Below are 21048 nucleotides of genomic sequence, written 5' to 3' on the forward strand. Positions count from 1 at the left end.
TAAATGATGAAATGGAGCTCAGAGAGAGATAACAGCAGATGGGCAGGCAAAGAACTAGAAAATGGTGCGTCAGGGAGAGTCAAAAGCCATGGATGAAACTGCATTAGCTGTGATGGGTGCCCATAGCCCATGTGAAGACAAGAGGGTGGGTAAAGGACATGGAAGGAGGTGCCCAGGCCCTCAAATTGCTAAACTTTACACTGAGTCCTGAAGGCTGTCAAGTTCCCAAGAAAGTCCCTTTTCCCCTCTCTGTATGACCCACAATGGGACACAATGGGCCCAAAGGCCTTTCTTTTGTGCAGCACTGTCTGTCTAATTCTATAAATGGAACTGAAATCCTGTGAGGAGGTCCTCCATGGAATGAGAGGATCAGCAAGCAAGCACAAACATCCAAATTGCAAAATGTCAACTTACTGCATCTGCACAGGAAGAGGGAACAGAGGAGGAGCAGACTGCAGCCTCCTGGCACACTTCCTGCCGAGAGTAAACGAGTAAACATCTCCGTGTTCCTGACACTCCACTTTTAAACAAGAGGCAACAAGATTTCCGTTGTCCCACCAACAATTCATTAGAATGAAATTGCACAGCTAGCTTGGCTCAGGGTGTGGACGGCCTCTGAGATTCCCTCATAGCGCTGTCCGCGGTGCTGAAACTAGCTCTGTGCATCCACTGAGGAAGTGTCAGAGAGCCAGGAGTTACTGAACGTGTCCTGTCAGAGAGAGAGAAAAAAAAGAGAAACATCCACATTAATATTTCAACTAGGAGAAGTGCACTTTACTGTAATAAAACAGAGTGCTCATCGTCTAAATCTTCTTCAATCAAGTAAAGTGGTAGAAACAGAGATGAGGCCAAACTCTGTGACCCTTCAGTCTTAATCACTGAAATTCGAGCCAAGGTTCCACTCAAGTGTTTGTTTAAGAGCTAAATCCAATGGCCACTACTCAAACACAGCTTTCGATTCACAGTCATTAAACTTGAATTAAAACCCAACTCTTCCTACAAAAATGCAAAATACAAATACAATTACAGGGAGAATGCTCGGCTGTGTATTCCAGGATTTAAGTGTCTTTGTTAATTCTCCACCAGTCTAACAGGAGTTGGTAAAATGACCCATCCTTTTGTGAAGCCTGTGTGACACTCACTATTCTGTTGCTGGGCACTGTTTAACAGAGTGAGCCTTGCTTCCTGGAAAGTCTCCTTGTTAGAGGGTGTCAAACATCTTTGATTTCCCAAGGTTACATTTAGATTACAACTTCAGTCTTATCGTTTTACATTAAGAAAGAGCTCTGCATTTCATACAGTGTGAAAAGAGGCCATTCAGCTCATCAAGTCTGCACCAACCCTCCAAATAACATCCCACCCAGACCGCAATCCTATCCTTGGTTTCAGCTTGGCCAATCCACCCTAACCTGCACATCTTTGGACTGTGGGAGGAAACTGGAGCACCCTGAGGAAATCCTCGCAGGCAATGGAGAGTATGTGCAAACTCCACACGGACCGTCACCTGAGGCTGGAATCAAACCTGAGTCCCTAGTGCCATGAAGCAGCAGTGCTAACCACTGAACCACCATGTTTTCCTGAGAGGATTTTCTGATCGGGGTCCTTTAGCAATGACTTGCTTCGATGACTGTATCAGTGCTGCCTCGTGCTCCCACGAGGAGGTTGAAGATGACTGTATTGGCGCTGCCTCGTGCTCCCACGAGAAGGTTGAACAGTTCATCCACTTTACCAACACTTTCCACCCCGACCTCAAATTCACCTGGACCGTCTCAGACTCCTCCCTCCCCTTCCTAGACCTCTCCATTTCTATCTCGGGTGACCGAATCAACACGGACATTTATTATAAACCGACTGACTCCCACAGCTACCTAGACTACATCTCCTCCCATTCTGCCCCCTGTAAAAACACCATCCCATATTCCCAATTCCTTCATCTCCGCCGCATCTGCTCCCAGGAGGACCAGTTCCAAAACCGTACAACCCAGATGGCATCCTTCTTCAAGGACTGCAATTTCCCCCCAGACATGGTCGACGATGCCCTCCACCACATCTCTTCCAATTCCCACTCCTCCGCCCTTGAGCCCCGGCCCTCCAACCACCACCAGGACAGAAACCCACTGGTCCTCACCTACCACCCCACCAACCTCCATGTACAGCGTATCATCCGCCGTCATTTCCGCCACCTCCAAACGGACCCCACCACCAGGGATATATTTCCCTACCCTCCCCTATCAGCATTCCGAAAAGACCACTCCCTCCGTGACTCCTTCATCAGGTTCACACCCCCCCACCAACCCAACCTCCACTCCCGGCACCTTCCCCTGCAACCGCAAGAAATCAAAACTTGCACCCACACCTCCCCCCTTACTTCCCTCCAAGGCCCAAAGGGATACTTCCATATCCGCCACAAATTCACCTGCATCTCCACACACATCATCTATTGCATCCGTTGCACCCAATGTGGCCTCTATATTGGGGAGACAGGCTGCCTACTTGCAGAACATTTCAGAGAACACCTCTGAGACACCCGGACCAACCAACCCAACCACTCCGTAGCACAACACTTCAACTCCACCTCCCACTCCACCAAGGACATGCAGGTCCTTGGACTCCTCCATCGCCAGACCATGGCAACACGATGGTTGGAGGAAGAGAGACTCATCTTCCGCCTAGGAACCCTCCAACCACAAGGGATGAACTCAGATTTCTCCAGTTTCCTCATTTCCCCTCCCCCCACCTTGTCTCAGTCAAATCCCTTGAACTCAGCACCGCCTTCCTAACCTACAATCTTCTTCCTGACCTCTCTGCCCCCACCCCACTCCGGCCTATCACCCTCACCTTGACCTCCTTCCACCTATCGCATTTCCAACACCCCTCCCCCAAGTCCCTCCTCCCTACCTTTTACCTTAGCCTGCTGGGCACACTTTCCTCATTCCTGAAGAAGGGCTTATGCCTGAAATGTCGATTCTCCTGTTCCTTGGATGCTAAATGCAACACATTTTCAGCTCCTTTAGCAATGCAAAACCTTGCTTTAGAACTGGTACAGGAAATGTGGTGGGAGGCTGGGGAGAGGAGGATCAGGCATGTAGAGATGTTTCCCACTCTCAAAGTGTTCTGGTCTTGGGGAGAAGGAGGTGTTGGGTCTGGTGACTGGGAGGCATTATGCAGAGGAGGTGCTGGATCAGAGTCGAAGGTGTGCAAGGAATCCAGCTAGATGCAAAGATGTTGGGGTGTATGGGAATTTGAGGTTCAGTTTAATAGTTACCCAGCAGATAGGCTAGGTTTTTGGTAGACTAACTTTTCCTGAGTCGCTTTTTACTTCCCTACAGTTGAACTCTCAGAATTCTCCAGTTTAAACAGAAACTTTTGGAAGAATCCAGAGAAGGAGGAATTTCCCATAGGAATCTTCAGGCTGCTAGACAATTCCCTCAGAGTCTGCTATAACAGTAATTCCACCAGATCCCCGTGCACAACTCCCTCCAACACTGCAGAAACAATTACCTCACCATCAGAAAATCAAGGACATCATGTTACAAACAAAGAGGCAAACTAAAACACTGTCAGAATGGTCAACAGTGAATCTTCATAAAGATTGGTTGGTGAATGGAGAGGATCTCCACAAACACAGATCAATGAACAGAGATGAAAATAGGGGAAATGGTGAAGAAGCTCAGCTGCTTTGGCAGCATTTGTGGAGAAAGAAAGAGAGTTAATGTTTTGTGTCTAATATGAACCTTCTTTGGAACTGAAGATGTTTGATATATGATACTTTTTTTTATCCTATTTGTCAAAGTGAAAGATGAAGTGAGTGAGGGTGCCCAGAGCAAATGACAAAGAGAGTGCTAATGGGGATAAAGAAGGGATTGAGGTACAGAAGAAGTGTTAATTGTAGGTGTGAATAAGAGGAAATAGATCAGCACTGCTGAGAGAGCAAACCCATGCAAACAAGGGGAACAGGGTGTAATGACAATGAAAGATAGAGTCCTCCCTCACAAGCAAACAGAGTGACAAGCAGAGAGAAATTTTCCTGTTGACTTCTCCTGTAGTCAGTGCTGTGAGGACAGGGAGTAGAGTCTAGAACTGACTCAGAATTGTGCATCGAAGGAATGGTTGTAGCAGGCAATAAATAATGTAACTATTTACACCAACTCGAAGTGGAGTTTGGCAGCTCAAAGGAGACGATGTATAATTGAGGTGACAGCACAAAGCTTTGCAAATTGATGTGGAAATCACCTGGAATAATCAGATGATGCCATTCTGTCTTGAAGGGTTTTAGAGTCACGGATGTAATTGTTACGTCCTGGCCCTTTCATTAAGGAGCTCACCAGCCTCCCCTTGCCCAACTGAATTATTCCAGCACTGAACCAGCATCAAGCTCATCCCCTATGTCAACCTGATTGCTAAGTCAGATTATAGCAGGTAAAAATCCAACATCACATCACAGCTGTACATCGAGGGTACCAGTGGGCCCTCCCATATGAATCACCGCTGATTGACTCCACTGGGAGCATAGAATCAAAGAACCATATAGTACAGAAGAGACCCTTCAGCCCATCAAGTCTGCATCAACAAAAACCACTCTAAACCTACATTAGTCCCACTTTCCAACACTTGATCCATAGATTTGAATGTTGTGACATTTCAAGAGCTTGTCCAATTGCTTTTTAAAGGTAGTGACATTTCCCACCTCAACTACAATTCCACACAGTGCAATCCAGATTCCCACCACCCTCTGCGTGAAAATTTCTTCCTTCAAGTTCACTCCAAACCTCCTGCCTTTCACATTAAAAATAAGCACCTTGTTAATGATCCTTCAGCTAAGGGGAACAGCTGCTATTTATCCACCCTGCCCATGCTCCTCATAATCTTCTACACCTCTGTCAGGTACCCCCCCCCCCCCCCCCCAACCCCCTTAACCTAACTCTGCTCCTAAGGAAACAGCTTAAGTTTATCTTCCTCATTGAAATGCTCCATCCCAGACAACATCCTGGTGATCTCCTCTGTACCCCCTCCAGTGCAATCCCATCCTTCCTATACAAAAACACAAGTTGCTGGAAAAGCTTAGCAGGTGTAGGATGATCTGTGAAGAGAAAGCAGAGTTAACATTTTGAGTCCAGTGAGCCTTCTTCAGAACTCCATTTCTGAAGAAGGGTCATCGGGCCTGAAATGTTAACTCTGCGTTTTCCCCATGGGTAATGCCAGACCTGCTGAGTTTTTCCAACAATTTCTGTTTTTGTTTCTGATTTCCAGCATCCACAGTTCTTTCAGTTTTTGTTGAGTGTCACACCCTTCCTGCAGTGCAGTGATGAGAACTGCACACAGTATGCCAGTTGTGGTCTAACCAAAGTCGCATACAGCTTCAACGTAACCTCCCTGCACTTCTAAGGTACATCACAACTGGTAAAGGCATGAAGAGCGTATGCCACCTTCAGGACACTATTAACCTGTCCTACCACCTTCAGGGATCTGTGGAAAAGCCCCTCAAGATCCTTCTGTTCTTCTGAGTTTGTGTCCTACTGTTCCTGCCATCCTCTGCTTTATATTGTTTTCCCCTTGTGTTCTCCAGCTAACTGACCACTATTTCCTTTGATAAATCTCAATAAACTGCCTGTATTAAATCAGTACTGTTTTGGTCTGACACAGGGGGGGAGTTATACCAACCAGAGAGAGAAGGACAGAGACCAAAAGAGCATGCGAGTTGGGGGAAGAAGAAAGAGAAGAGAGAGGTCAATAGAAAAATGAACCGAAACAGAAAATTTAATGGAGAGATCCAGAAAATGGAATAGAGGGAAATCAGAGAATTAAATTCTGGATATAAAACAGTGACAGGAGAAATAGACCATGGAGATGGGGAAGGGCTGAGATTATGAAACCAGAAAGAGAAAGAAGAGATAATGAAATGGAGAAACAGAGAAATATATAAATGAAAGACAGAGGGTTGGGGAAGAAAGAAATAATTATAAGATAGAGTAGTCAGAGACATAGTGAAAATCAGAGAAGGGAGCTTTTTTTTAAAAAAACTGAAGTAAAAGTGATCAGAGAGGTGGAGAAACACAGACTGACAAAGGGAAAGTGCAAACTGGGCGAACAATTTCAGATTCGTGTGAGAATGTGAGAAACTGCAATAAAAAGATTGGGGCACACACTGTCACACACACACTAACACTAACACACAGTGAGACACTGACCCACACTCACTACCACGAGCACACACTGACCCTGGCTCTGCAGGCTTAGATGCTCCTGGTCCAGAGAGAGAGCGGTTCAGTTCCGCATGGTCTCATTGCAGAGCGGCTCCTGGTCGCTGCCACCGCCGGTTTGTGGTGAACTGTGAGGCGGGGGAGGGTGGAATTGCCAGAAGGACTGGGGTCCTGGCTGCTTGCCGGAGCGGGGAGAGGAGCTGGCTTCCTGGCCTGTCCCACACTCTGAGCTGAGCAGACACCCCACTGTCTCAGCACACAGCAACTCCAGCTTCTCCCTGCTCCGTTTCACACAGTCAATCCGGACTGGGGGGATCACTGCAGCTTCCCCACAATCACAACCGCCTCACAGCGAAAGCAGAGCTGCCCCAGACACACATTCATCCAAACACCAGCTACGGTCCTGTAGAGAGAAGCCAGTATGACAGAGACAGTGAGCTCTGTGTGCGTGTGAGAGAGAGAGTGACTGTAGGAATCTCAGCCCGGAGCAGTCTGCAAATATCACGGCCGGGAGTCAGTTCCCCTCACATTACACCCGGATCCGAAACGTTTCCGTCCGATTGGCTAAACGTCTGTACTGCCTAACCAGAGTCTATGCAAAGGATAAAACTTTTTACTCTACCTGTGCCTGGGAGTGTTTGATGGGGGACAGTGTGGAAGAAGTTTGCTCCATATCTAGCCCCGGGCTGTCCCTGTGCTGGGAGAATTTGATGGGAGAGTATTACGAAGTGGATTGTTGACAGTTGTAGATTGTAAATTATATTATTAATAGTGGTTGCTTGTGATTGTTTGGTGCTGTGAGCATTACTGCCTGGAAGCATTGATTAAAGAAATGATTCTGAGTTATTTGCTCTTTACTAACTTCAGTGAAAGTGCAGTGTCAGATGGTGGCTGCAGAATTGATTGAGTGACCTCAAGGGTTTCTCTAGAGTCAGGATCGGTTTTTTTTTCAATTGGCAGCATCAGCGATAAAACCAAAGGATTGTCACTCAGATTTTTGACCATATACAGAGTCCATTAATTATAACATTTCCATATTCACTATTAATATTGAGATTGCTGTGGTAGTTATTTCAAACAACAAAGAAAGCCGGAGAAACTCGGCAGGTCTGTCAGTATCTGTGGAGAAAGAAATAAATCAACGTTTTTTCGGTCTGTTATGATTTCTTCAGAACCCCGTTAAAAGGGAAGAAAATATTCCCCTTCTTGTTCTTTCCATTCAGTGGTGTCCCCTGCCCTCTATCCCAAAATCTGTAGCCAGGAAGAATGGAGGAATAATCCCAGGTTTGCACCGGAGTGACACTTATCCCATTGATTCATGAGAATAGTGATGAGGAACTGCATTCTGGGCCAGCAGCTTCCTGCCTGTGATTGGTGCAGATTTATTCTTGGGTGTGTCTATCCTGGTGTGTAACATAAGAATGCTCAATGGTAAATTGGGGCGGCACGGGGCGGCACGGTGGCACAGTGGTTAGCACTGCTGCCTCACAGCGCCAGAGAAGGGTAGATGTAGGGGTATGGGTGGGTTGCGCTTCGGCGGGGCGGTGTGGACTTGTTGGGCCGAAGGGCCTGTTTCCACACTGTAAGTAATCTAATCTAAATCATAGAATCCTGACAGTATGAAAACAGGCCATTCTGCCCATCGAGTCCACACTGACCCTCCAAAGAGCATCCTACCCAGACCCAACCCAATCGCTGTATGGCAAATCAACCTAACATGCATATCCCTGGAAACAATGGGCAATTTAGCAAGGCCAATCCACCTAACCTGCCCATCTTTGGACTGTGGGAGGAAACCAGAGCACCCAGAGGAAACCCACACAGACACAGAGAAAATGTGCAAACTCCCCACAGACAGTCACCAGAGCGGGGATTCTGGATGAGTGGTGCTGGAAGAGCACAGCAGTTCAGGCAGCATCCAAGGAGCTTCGAAATCGACGTTTCGGGCAAAAGCCCTTCATCAGGAATAAAGGCAGTGAGCCTGAAGCGTGGAGAGATAAGCTAGAGGAGGGTGGGGGTGGGGAAAAAGTAGCATAGAGTAAATGACCTGGGAATTGCAGTGGGAGAGGGACTCCCTGAGATTCTTGTAGAGAGAGGAGGAAAACTTCTTCAAGGCAGGCATCCTTGCAAGAGGATTCGCAGTAGGGTTAAAATCAACGAGGTAAAAACAATGACTGCAGATGCTGGAAACCAGATTCTGGATTAGTGATGCTGGAAGAGCACAGCTGTTCAGGCAGCATCCAAGGAGCAGTAAAATCGACGTTTCGGGCAAAAGCCCTGCATCAGGAATAAAGGCAGTGAGCCTCCTCTCTCTACAAGAATCTCAGGGAGTCCCTCTCCCATTGCAACTCCCAGGTCATTTACTCTATGCTACTTTCTCCCCACCCCCACCCTCCTCTAGCTTATCTCTCCACGCTCAGGTTCACTGCCTTTATTCCTGATGAAGGGCTTTTGCCCGAAACGTCAATTTCGAAGCTCCTTGGATGCTGCCTGAACTGCTGTGCTCTTCCAGCACCACTAATCCAGAATCTGGTTTCCAGCATCTGCAGTCATTGTTTTTACCAGAGGGTGGAGTCAAACCCAGGTCCCTGGCACTGTAAGGCAGCAGTGCTAACCACTGAGCCACCATCCTGCCTGTGATAATGTGTTTGCCGAAAGGATTGAAGGAAATCAACTCTTTGAACGCACTGCCACCTCAAGCTGAAATACATTGTGACTCATAAATCCCAAATGCATCAACCTCTGTTCTAAATACCTGAATAGATATCCCGGCTCTAGAAATTTGACCACACTGCACCAGAGTTATCAGGGGATGGGTTCCAACTTTTGTTGATATGGATTCAAGATTCACATTGAATCTGTGCTGGACCCTTATTAAAATGACCTGGCAGTTCTGACAGATTCAACAAATTGGAAAGAACCTTGGACAAGGGGCTTGCAAAAGTTCCAGAAAGAAGGCCTGGGCTCAGGCTGATGATCAGTAAAGCTGCTCAGAATATCCTGCCCCAAGCATCCATTTCAGCCAGCCTTCTATTGGCTACCTGCATTTCCTGTGGGAAAAGGCCACCGAGGAAGTCATCGCTTTGGACTGAGCCTGAGAATATAGCTGCAATTCAGGAAAGAGTTCAATTATCTCTCAGGACTGTTCAGAGGGACAAATGGCTTACACAGAAAGGGTGGGTTCATATGTGGAATGAAATTCCTGAGGAAGTGGTGGATGTGAGAACAGTTCCAATGTTGAAAACAGACTTAGATAAGTACATGAATAGGAAAGGTTTGAAGGGCTATGGGCCAAGCATAAGCAGGTGGAGCTAGTTTAGTTTGGGATTGTGTTTGGCATAGAGTTGTTGGACCGAAGGATCAGTTTCCGTGTTTTATGACTCTATTACTTTATGTCTCACTACTCAACAGCTCATTTGTCTGTAATTACTGCATTACACTACACATTCACCCCCTCACACCTTATTACCCACCTTACGTTGTGCAAACTGTTCATCAGCTATTCCACCATGACAATCACACCTGTTCTTTAAAAACAAGGCTCTCACTACCACACCCTCTTGCATGACAAGGTCACATATAACCCAGGACAAAAGACCACTCTCTGAGAAGGCTGTGCCTACCTGTATCACAGCAGAGAGATTGCACAAGGGTGGGAGAAGAATTGAAATAATCAAAACTGGAAGCTCTGGGAGACGCACTGCCTCAGAGCTCATTTGCTTCGTCCTCCTGATCTCTGTCCCAGCCCACAGTCTCTGCACGAGAAACTACAGCTGCTTTCATCAGTCACCTTCCAATGGCCATCACAGCAAACACCCACTCGCACGCACACTTGTACACACACACACACACACACACACACACACTCACACACACACACACTCACACACACACACACACACACACACACACACACACTGAGGAAACACTCACAGGATTGGACAAAGGAAAGACAAGATAGGCTGTAAGGAGACTTTACAGGGCAGGTGTGAGGAGAATAACTCTTGATGTGGGGCAATCTAGAACTGGAGGAAACCTTTTTTAAAAGTTAAGGGTCTCCCACTTGCACGGAGATGAGGAGGAATGTTATAATTACGGAGGTTCATTAGCTTGTGGTACTGTCCAGCCATGTGAGCAGTGCAGTCTGGGTCAGTCGATCAATTTGAGGCAGTTGGACAGATTTATAAGGGACAGGGAAGTGAAGGGGTGTGGAGGGCAGATAGGAAAGTGCAGTCAAAGTAACAATCAGATCAGCTATGATCATGCCCAACGACCGAGCAGACTTGAGGAGCCAAATGGCCCATTCCTGCTCCTCATTCTCGTGTTTCTTATGGGCTTGACAATAGTGTTTCTCAAACAGAATACTGAAGAATTGAGTTCTTTCCATTTACCTTTCCTTCAGAATTTGGGGCTTGTGTCAACATTCATTTTGACGTAAGGATAAGGTGACCCTGAAGGAAGGAAAGCAAGTGATGGTGTTGACGGTGGTGACAAAGGCTGTGGGAGTATTGGTCATTGGAAGGAATAACTCAGCTGTAGTGCTGCTACATCACCTGCTCTCCAAGAATCCTGCAAATCAGGATACATGCATTTACTGTTCAGAGAGTCGGAACTGAAATCGATCGCTGTTCCTTTAGTGTCACTGGCTCAAAATCCTGGGATTCCCTTTCCAATGAGCTTGTAGGTCTATCCATAGCACATGGACTGCAGTAGTTCAAGAAGGCAGCTCACCCCCACCTTCTCAAGGGGCAACTAGGGATGGGCAATAAATGCTGGTCTGCAATAACTGACCCAGCTTGCACTGTTCACATGGCTAGAGAAGATTGGGAGACATTTTTCCTCAAAGCAGAAGGCTCAAAAAGCAGGGCACAGAGATTTAAGGGGGTTCAGAGGGAATTTGAGGAAAGATTCTTTCACTAAGAGAATTGTGGGTATCTGAAACGATGGAAGGGTGATTGGAGCAGGAACCCTCAAGACATTTAAGAATCATTCAGATGAGCACTTGAAATATCACAGCATACAAGATTACAAGTCAAGTGCTGGATGGATGGTTGATGACTGAAGCAGACACTATGGGCTGAAGGGCCTCTTTCCCCAAGGTAAAAGCTCTATAACTCAATATTAACGTATGTTGTCATTGAGAATATAAAAGTATATGCTGCATTGATATGGGACAAGGATTGCACCCTCTCCTGAGGCTTTAGTTCTATTTAATGAAGGATTACACCCACCTCACATCTTATTTTAGATATTGGAACACTGGCTAATGGAGGCCTCAGTGATATCACAGCGGATTCTCACACAGACTGTAGTGCCTCACTCATGTCACCTTGTGCAGTCTGAAATAATCCCATAGTTAGGGAGCACAATGATCCGGACAGTCATGAGCTGTACTGCCCAGCACCTGATGCAGTGCCATCTCCTCCCTCTGGTTCCCCACTGCTCTCCTGCACTACTGGGCTATCCATCTGGTTTCCCATTGCCCCCCTGCACGAGAAGGAACCTGGCCAGACCAGCAGTGAGGCTTGCCAATCAGAAGGTACGCCAAATGCCCTGGATAAGAGGCTTATCTAACACTGCAGTGTGGCAGGATCTGGTTACCTGCTGGTGATTTGATTTTCTGCACAGGTGTATCATGTGATGCTGGCCCAGGTGAGGGTCATTGGCTATCCTGGACATTTACACTGAACATAGAACATTACAATGCAGTGTAGGCCCTTCAGCCCTCGATGTTGCACCAACCTATGGAACCAATCTGAAACCTATCTATCCTACACTATTCCATTTTCATCCATATGTTTATCCAATGACCATTTAAATGCTCTTAAAGTTGGTGAGTTTACTACCATTGCAGTCAGTGTGTTCCATGTCCCTAGTCTCTGAGTAAAGAAACTACCTCGGACATCTATCCTATATCTATCACCCCTCAATTTAAAGCTATGACCCCTTGTGATAGCTATCCAAAGAAAAAAGGTTCTTACTGTCCAACCTATCTAACCCTCTGATTATCTTATAAGTCTCAATTATGTCACCTCTCAACCTTCTTCTCTCTAACGAAAACAGCATCAAGTCTCTCAGCCTTTCCTCATAAGACCTCCCACTATATTCTGCATTCTGTTCTATTACCCTGATGTGCTTATGTTAGGTATGATCTGGTTAGTATGCAAGACAATATTTTTTACTGCATCTTGGTACATGTGATAATAATAAATCAAAACAAATCAAATCAGACTTGGATACAGATTGTTCGGGTATAATGCATGTTTCAGCAACGCGAATTGGCGATAAAACAATTGATGAATTGTGGATGATTTTTGAATAATGCAAACTTTCTACTGAATGAGTATAACGATATTCTATAGTGATCTTCTACAGCGCAATTTTTAATTGGGTTTTCCATAGTGTGATTTTTGACAGCACGCAGTCACAGAGGAGCAGATGCTGTGTTATATCAGAATAACCTGTGTATGACTTTTTCTCTCATCATGTGAGCTGTCAATTAACCTACTATTCAAAGCATACAAAGTCTTCAGCACCTATCTGCAAGGTTGTCAGTCCTGGGTCCTATACTCTGGCATGTTCACATTCTGGAAGTTTTTTGTCAGTATTGTCATTGTGTCATCCTTCAGATTGACCAGCAAGACTCCAGGGTAAACATTGACACCCTGGAAACTGCTACCATCACTGGCATTGAAGTGATCCTCCTGCAAAGCCAGCTGCACTGCACAGGTTATCATGCCCACGTGGATAGCAGTTACTTGCACAAGATCATGTGATACAGAGAGTTGACCACTATCAGATGGCACACAGGGATGCTATGTAAATGTTTTACAGGCTACTTGAAAAAGTGATGATTGTGACTATGAAGCATATCATCAATTGTTGTAAAACCTCATTTGGTTCACTAATGCCCTTTAAGGAAGGAAATCGATCATCTTTAACCGGTCTAACTGACATGTGACTCCAGACACACAGCAATGTATTGAATCATAACTTGCTTCTGAAGTGGTTGAACAAGCCACACAGTTCAAGGACAATTTGGGGTGTTCAACAACCTCTGGCCTTGCTAGTGACACACATGAAGGAACAATGAAAAGAAGCAGTGAGTGGTCATGATCTCAACACAGATCCTTGCAGAGTAACACTAATCATCTATTGACAATTGGATCACTTGTCCATTACACCTACTGTCTTGTGCCTGTCCATCACAATAGGTGTAGGCAATTCAGCCCATCGAACCTGCCCTCCAATTCAATACTATCATGGCTAATCTGACACTTCAAAGCTTTTTACTCATCCCATCCCCATAAGGCTAGGCCTCTCCAATTTTCAAATGAGGTCAATATTTAATTTTAATTCCTGGGGCTTCAATTTTAGCTAACAGTGTCTGATAAGGTATCTTATTCAGTTCCTAATGGACTTACATATAAATTAGCTCCATGGCGAAAGCCCTAGCTTTCAAAACAATTCCATCAGATTTATCACACACATATCAATGTCGTGCCCCTCTGACCAGCTGTACCTTTACAATTTGTTCAGTTAGCCTGTCATCGTTACAGATCCAGGAACTCCTCAATAGCAGATTGTTATGAAGGTGTAGAAGTGTACTGTACCTTTAAGAGAGTGAATGACTTGGCAAGCACACCAAGTGCTGGAGACTTTGTGATGTAACATTCAGTTCAGAACAGATAGCACTGGCTCAGTTGCTATGAGACTAAAACAAATTCAAATTTGGTCAACCAGTTTAAATGATACCCCAAAAATTCCAACCTCCAATCAAGTTTGAATTGAGTATCTTGACAATCTTAAAAGCCAATGACACAATCCGATGTTTTGGAGGTATAAGACCAAGGAAAATTGAACAATTGGGAGGAGAACTGCCAAGCCAGCATATACAGACTGTCCGAAAAATAGTTCTCTTAAAGGTACAATCAGTATCAATCAGTGACCTGTGAAACAGAAATCCCAAAGATGAAGAAAAGAAGACCACAATACAGAGAAGAACCAAAGAAGAACCAAAGAAGCCTGGTTTTGAGATACGAAGTTTTGTTTTATAAACCTTAATCAGGGTTTTATGGGACTAGCATTGTCGAAGGGGAAGGTAAAAGATAGGTTAGAGGAAGGAGTTGTAAATAGTTGTTAGTCATTCTTTATTATGTTTTAAGAAACAAAGTTATTAATTTTTACAAAAAATAGTTCTTGGTCTCTCAAATTTTCACAGATTAATGCATGGGATAAATCTTTTCTGCATTGCTGGTTTAAATTAGCAGGAGAGTTTACCACATTGTATTATAGTTTAGGGGCTTGAGTCTGTGATTTGAACTGGTTTAGACAGATTTGAATAGATTTGGAGGTATGAAAAATCCCAGCAGAAAAATCCCAGTGTCCTAGGTGAGACAATTGTTTTACTTTTGGTGACTTGTGGTTGATGAAATTAAAAGTGAATGAAATGGCTCTTAAAATTGCTAAAAAGGTTCTGAGATTTGAAGATGATTCTCAAATTTTCCAAGAAAGTTTAGAAGGAAATAAAAAGGCCATACTTTTAGTATTAGCAAAGAAATTAGATTTGGATTTAACCAAAGACAAAAGTAAAGCTGAAATTGTAAGGGAGTTACTCAAACCCTTAGGTGTGTCAGGGAAACAGACAAGTGCAGTCAAGGTAGAAAAACTTGAATTACAATTGAGAAAAATAGAGTTAGAAGATAAACAAAGGGAGAGAGAAAGAGCATGAAGAGAGAGGAAAACCAGAGAGAGAAGGTTCGTAGCTGAGCAAAGAGAGAGAGAAGAAAGGGAGAGAGAAAGAGAGAGAGAAGAGAAAGAAAGCAAGAGAGAATTTGAACTTGAGAGGTTGCAACTTAGTCAGCAAAGTCAAGTTAACAGAATAGAGATTAAAAGAGAAGATAATGATATACACAAATATTTCAAAACTCTGTCACATTTTGATGAGAAAGATGTTGAAGCCTTCTTTATTTCATTTGAAAAATTGGCTAGGCAGATGGAGTGGTCCAAGGATTTATGGGTAATGCTAGTTCAGACTAAGCTGGTAGGCAGAGCTAGTGAGGTATTTGCTGCACTGTCAGATGAGGTGTCAAGAGATTATGAAGAGGTTAAGCAGGCTATTTTAAGTGGTTATGAATTAGTACAGAAGCATAGACAGCGGTTCAGAAACACAAAGAAGGAACCAGGTCAGAATTATGCTGAGTTCGAAAGAATTAAACATAGTCATTTTGATCAATGGCTGCATGTTTTGAAAATAGATAGGACCTTTGAGATTTGAGCAGTGATTATTCTGCTGGAGGAGTTTAAAAACTCACTTTGAGGGATGGTAAGGATTCACGTCGAGGAACAGAAAGTTCAGGAAGTGAGAAGGGTAACAGAATTAGCAGATGAGTACATGTTGGTGCGTAAGACAAGTTTCCAGCCAGAATTTCGTCCTGTGAGGAATAGAAGTTGGGAGAAGGGAAGTTCCTACACAATGAAAGCAAGAGTAGGGAGCACAGGTAAGATTTTACCACAGGATAAAAAGAAGCTTGAGAGAGTGGAAAGGAGATGAAAGGCATCAAGTTGTTTCCACTGTGACAAAGTGGGACACGTGAAGTCACAGTGCTGGTCATTAAAGAAAGGTGCTGTGGGAAAAAATGTGGTAAAAGAAGCTAAGCCAGTTGCATTCATGAAGGTAATAAAGGATACCCCATGAAGAGTTGAGGAGCTGCAGGAGACTGGCCCAGCCTAGGCAGGGGCTGGGTATGGAGTTAGTACCTGATCCTAGCGGAAAGATGTTGTGAAACTTGAAAGGGTTCAGAAAAGATTTACAAGGATGTTGCCAGGGTTGGAGAATTTGAGCTACAGGGAGAGGTTGAATAGGCTATGGCTGTTTTCCCTGGAGCAGAGGAAGCTGAGGGGTGACCTTATACAGGTTTATAAAATCATGAGGAGCATGGATAGGATAAATAGACAAAATCTTTTCCCTGAGATGGGGGAGTCCAGAGCTAGAGGGCATAGGTTTAGGGTGAGAGGGGAAAGATATAAAAGAGACCTAAGGGGCAACTTTTTCATGCAGAGGGTGGTACATGTATGGAATGAGCTGCCAGAGGAAGTGGTGGAAGCTAGTACAATTGCAACATTTAAAGGGCATTTGGATGGGTACATGAATAGGAAGGGTTTAGAGGGATTTGGGTCGAGTGCTGGCAGGTGGGACTAGATTGGTTTGGGATATCTGGTCGGCATGGACAAGTTGGACTGAAGGGTCTGTTTCCATGCTGTACATCTCTATGACTCTACAAAGAATTCACCTCTGTGGGGAAAGTTTACTCAGAAAGAACAGGGGGAGAAGAGCAAGAAGTTATAATCTTAGGAGATACAGGATCTAACCAGTCACTGATAGTAAGGGATGAACAAATTTACACTCTTTCTGATTTGTTATCTGAGAATGTGATCATTTGTAGGATAGATGGATAGAAATGTAGTGTTCCCCTATGCAAGATCAGGTTGGATTCCCAACTCAAGACTAGGGAAGTTTCAGTGGGAATGATTGACAGATTGTCAGATCCAGGAATTCAGTTTGTTCTTGGGAATGATTTGGCAGGATCCAAGTAACACCTCTTGTTGTGAAGAAGCCCAAGGAAGACCAAGAAACTGAGGAGTTAAAATAGAAATATCCTGGCATTTTCCCAGACTGTATGGTAACCAAATCCCACCATCATAATTCACAGCACGAAGCGAAAAGTAAAGAGAAAGATGAAGGAGTTGAGGTTCAGTCAGTGGGTACCCTGTCTGACATAATGGTGCAGGAAAATTCTGAACAGGTGGAGGGTCAGACAGAAGTGCATGGTCCTGAAAGATGAATAGACTTTCAACAACAAAACAGGATGATAAAAGATATATGTGGATGTGTACTCCAAAAAAGAGGCCGAGAATATCCCAGAAGGTTATTATCTGAAAGATGGAATCCTAAGGCAAAAATGGAGGCCATGGTAGGTTAGTGCAGAGGAGAAATGGTCCACAGTGCACAGACTGTTTTGCCGGTAGCAAACTGACAGGGAGTGTTTCGGGAACCACACAAATTCCCAGAAGGAGGTCACCCAGGGGTACGAAAAACTCAGGCTAAGGTGCAGAAAAGTGTTTATTCGCCTGGAATGCACATGGATGTGGTTAACTTTTGCCATACATGTCATACACGCTAAATACATGAAGTAGATGTGGGGAATACTGCTCCAATAAACAGCACCCCTATTGACTTAATCCTCTCAAAGCCAGACAGGTCCAGATGGAGGTGGAGGCCATGCTCAACGAGGATGTCATTGAGCCAAGCCAGAGCGAGTGGAGTTCGCGGATCGTCTTAGTTCCCAAACCGAACGGGACTCAGCAATTCTGCATAGATTACTGGAAGGTCAACACCGTTACAAAATCAGATTCGTATTGAATTCCTAGATTGGAGGACTGTATCGAGAAAATTAGACAAGCCAGTTACATCACCAAGTTGGACTGAAAGCGTGGTTACAGGCAGGTACCTTTATCAGAGACAGCAAAAAACATTTCTGCGTTTGTAACCCCAAATGGGGTATATCAGTTTGGAATGAAGAACGCACCCACCACCTTCCAAAGCCTCATGAACAGAGTTGTGGCTGGGTTAACAAACTGTGCAGTCTATTTGGACGATGTAGTGATCTTTAGTAAGGCCTGGAAAGATCACATGGTACAGTTGGCAGAGCTCTTTGAACAACTATGAGAACAACTATGAAAACTGGTGATGAACTTAAATAAAACTGAATTTGAGAAAGCAGAGGTGATGTTCTTGGGACATAACATCGGTCATGGAAGGTTGACCCCATGGAATGTAAAAATGAAGGCGATTGAGGAATTTCCATGACTAACCTGAGGAAAGAGGTGCTTCCATTCTTGAGCCTAAGTGGATTCTATCAAAAAGTCTGTTCCAAATTTCAGCAGTGTCATGGCACTATTAACTGATTGGCTGAAGAAGAACACAAAGTTTTGGTGGGCAGAATAATGCTGGGAGACCTTTGACCATATGAAAACAATATTTGCCCTTGCACCAGTTTTAGCTACACCAAACGTTTCAAAGCATTTTCAAGTGGCCATCAATGCTAGTGACATCAGAGTTGGAGCTGTACTGCTGCAGGAAGATGAGGATGGGATTGAACTGCCAGTTACTTTTCAAATAAATTTAACATCCACCAGGGGAAATACTCCACAATCAAAAAGGAACTATTGAGTGTGGTACTGGCCTTACAACATTTTAACATGTATGTCATGAACAGTTTGTCAGAGACGGTTGTGTACACGGATCACCATCCACTTACATTCTTAGAACACTGTAAAGACAAGAATATGAGACTATTTCATTGGAGTCACATGTTACAGACTTCTAACTTAAAAATCATACATGTTGCGGGTCATAAGAATATAATCGCAGATGTATTATCATGGATTTAACTGATAAAGTTTAGATGAGATTTGTATTTATTTAATTTTTTAAATATATTTACATATGTATATGGGGAGAAGTTAAGGTGAACTTATATTAAACTTTCTGTATGTTAGGGTAATATGTTTAAAAATGAAGAAAAAGAGAAGCCATCTTTTCATTGTGATAGTTCACTTTTTTTCTTGAGGGAGAGGTGTTATGATCGTGTATTATACCTTTAAGAGAGTGAAGGGCTTGGCAAGCACACTGAGTGCTAGAGACTTTACGATGTAACATTTAGTTCAGAACAAATAGCACTGGCACAGTTGCTATGAGATAAAAACAAATTTGAATTCAGCCAATCAGTTTAAATTATACCCCCAAAATACCAACCTCCAATCAAGTTTGAATTCAGTATATTGACAATCTTAAAAGCCAATGATGCTTTGGGGGTATAAGACCAGGGAAAATTGAACAATTGGGAGGAGAACTGCCAAGCCAGCATGTAGAGGCTGCCCAGAAAATAGCTCTCTTAAAGGTACATATATTGAACAGTGACCTGTGAAGCAGAAATCCCTAAGAAGAAAAGAAGACCAGAATACCAGGGACAGCACAATGGCTCAATGGTTAGCACTGCTGCCTTACAGCGCTAGGGAACCAGGTCCAATTCCAGTCTCAGGCAACTGTCTGTGTGGAGTTTGCACATTCTCCCTGTGTCTGTGTGGGTTTGCTCTGGTTTTTTTTCCCACAGTCCAAAGATGTGTATGTCAGGTGAATTGGCCATGAGAAATTGCCTATAGTTTTAGATGCATTAGTCAGAGGGAAATATGTCTACGTGAGTTACTCTTCGGAGGATTGGTATGGACTTTTTGGGCCAATGGGCCTGTTTCCACACTGTAGAGTAACCTAATCTAATACAGAGAAGAACTAAAAGCTGCCTGGTTTTGAGATAAGAAATTTTGTTTCATAAATCTTAATCACTGGTCTTATCGGACTAGTATTGTAGAAGGGGAAGGTAAACGATAGGTTAGAGGAAGGAGTTGTAAATAGTTGTCAGTTAATCATTCTCTGTTATAAGTTAAAAAATAAAGTTGTTACTTTTTACTAAAAATACTTCTTGGCCTCTCGAATGTTCACAGATTACTGCATGGGATTAATCCTTTCTGTGTTGCTGATTTAAGTTAGCAGGAGGGTTTACTCTGTGTTGTAACAAGATAGAAGGCTCACTGGTTTATCCCTGGATCCTGTCATGCAATTCCATGTTCTAAAGAAATACTTACTATTTCAGGGTATTCTTTGGAAAATTATTGTTAGGGTTCCTGCAATGTTCTCATCCTTTAAAATCCTGGAAGGAAACCATCTGGTATTGGGGAATTTGTTCTAATTTTAGGGTCATTATTTTCTTCAGACCTGTCTTTTTGCTTTTGTTCATTTTAGCTCTATCCTTGATCCAACAGTGGGGTTTTCCAAGGGCTATCTGGCCTGTTGACCTCCTTTAAACTCTGGCACAGAATCACCATTCAACTAGATTGTCATTTACTCATTTCTATTTCCATTGGTTTTCATGCCAAGTCTCCAATCTTTTTCACCCTAATATAATAATTTAAAATGTTTGTGTTGATTTTAATAATGTTTGTAAATGTCTTTAAATTGCTGCTCAGTGGTTAGCTCTGTTTCCTCACAGTACCAAGGTCCCAGGTTCGATTCCAGCCTCAGGCGACTGTCTGTGTGGAGTTTGCACATCCTCCCTGTGTCTGTGTGGGTTTCCTCCGTGTGCTCCGGTTTCCTCCCACAGTCCAAAGATGTGCAGGTCAGGTGAATTGGCCATGCTAAATTGCCCATAGTGTTGGGTACATTAGTCAGAGGGAAATGGGTCTGGGTGGGTTACTCTTGGGAGAGTCGGTGCGGACTTGTTGGGCCAAAGGGCCTGTTTCCACACTGTAGAGAATCTAATCATTCCTAATCTAATCATGTTGTATGGTTGGTATCATTTGTTTTGCCAACTTTTTCTGAAGGTTGTAACACAATATTCCTGAGATCAATACGATGCAAGTGAAAGGGACTGACCGGGGTTAATCATACAGTCATGGAACAATTCTTGGCAACTACTAATGTAACCTTTTCATTCTTCTGCAACCTTAGAATTTTTGTTAACCTCTGAATCATCAGGATTTATGTTATTGGTTACAAATTTGAAAGCTTCTTTTATTCTTCTGTTGCCTCGTAACACATTAGTCATCCATAAACTGTTTCTTTGTAAGTAAGCTGGCCCATGGGGTATAACTTGCTTCTCCATCCATAAAGTCCTTTTTGAACACCTCACGCTCTTCGTTCCCCATTGACTGATTTGCTCAGTTTACAGATTGAAGTTGAAATAACTCTTAGAAAGGCCATTATCCTGTCAGCAAGTCACTCTTCATTTAC

General features: G+C 43.8%; 1 protein-coding gene across 3 annotated transcripts in view; it reads right to left on the bottom strand.

Annotated features, from left to right (window-relative positions):
* The window catches only part of LOC140482698 (neuronal acetylcholine receptor subunit alpha-2-like), a 33560-nt gene extending 26643 nt beyond the window's left edge, over positions 1-6917 (bottom strand). For 2 of the 3 annotated variants that reach the window (XM_072580229.1, XM_072580227.1), the window contains exons 1-2: positions 6219-6785; positions 415-709 (exon numbers count right to left, since the gene is read on the bottom strand). Coding sequence is in view for 2 of the 3 variants with exons in the window: in XM_072580227.1 (XP_072436328.1) it covers positions 415-499 (85 nt within the window). In the remaining variant the exon portion in view is untranslated. Of the gene's footprint in view, positions 1-414; positions 710-6218; positions 6786-6822 lie in introns of those variants that run through there. The other variant, XM_072580228.1, reaches the window with a different exon arrangement.
* Between the last annotated feature and the right edge of the window lie 14131 nt (positions 6918-21048).

The sequence above is a fragment of the Chiloscyllium punctatum genome, chromosome 11 (assembly GCF_047496795.1).
Source record: "Chiloscyllium punctatum isolate Juve2018m chromosome 11, sChiPun1.3, whole genome shotgun sequence".
Lineage (NCBI taxonomy): Eukaryota > Metazoa > Chordata > Chondrichthyes > Orectolobiformes > Hemiscylliidae > Chiloscyllium > Chiloscyllium punctatum.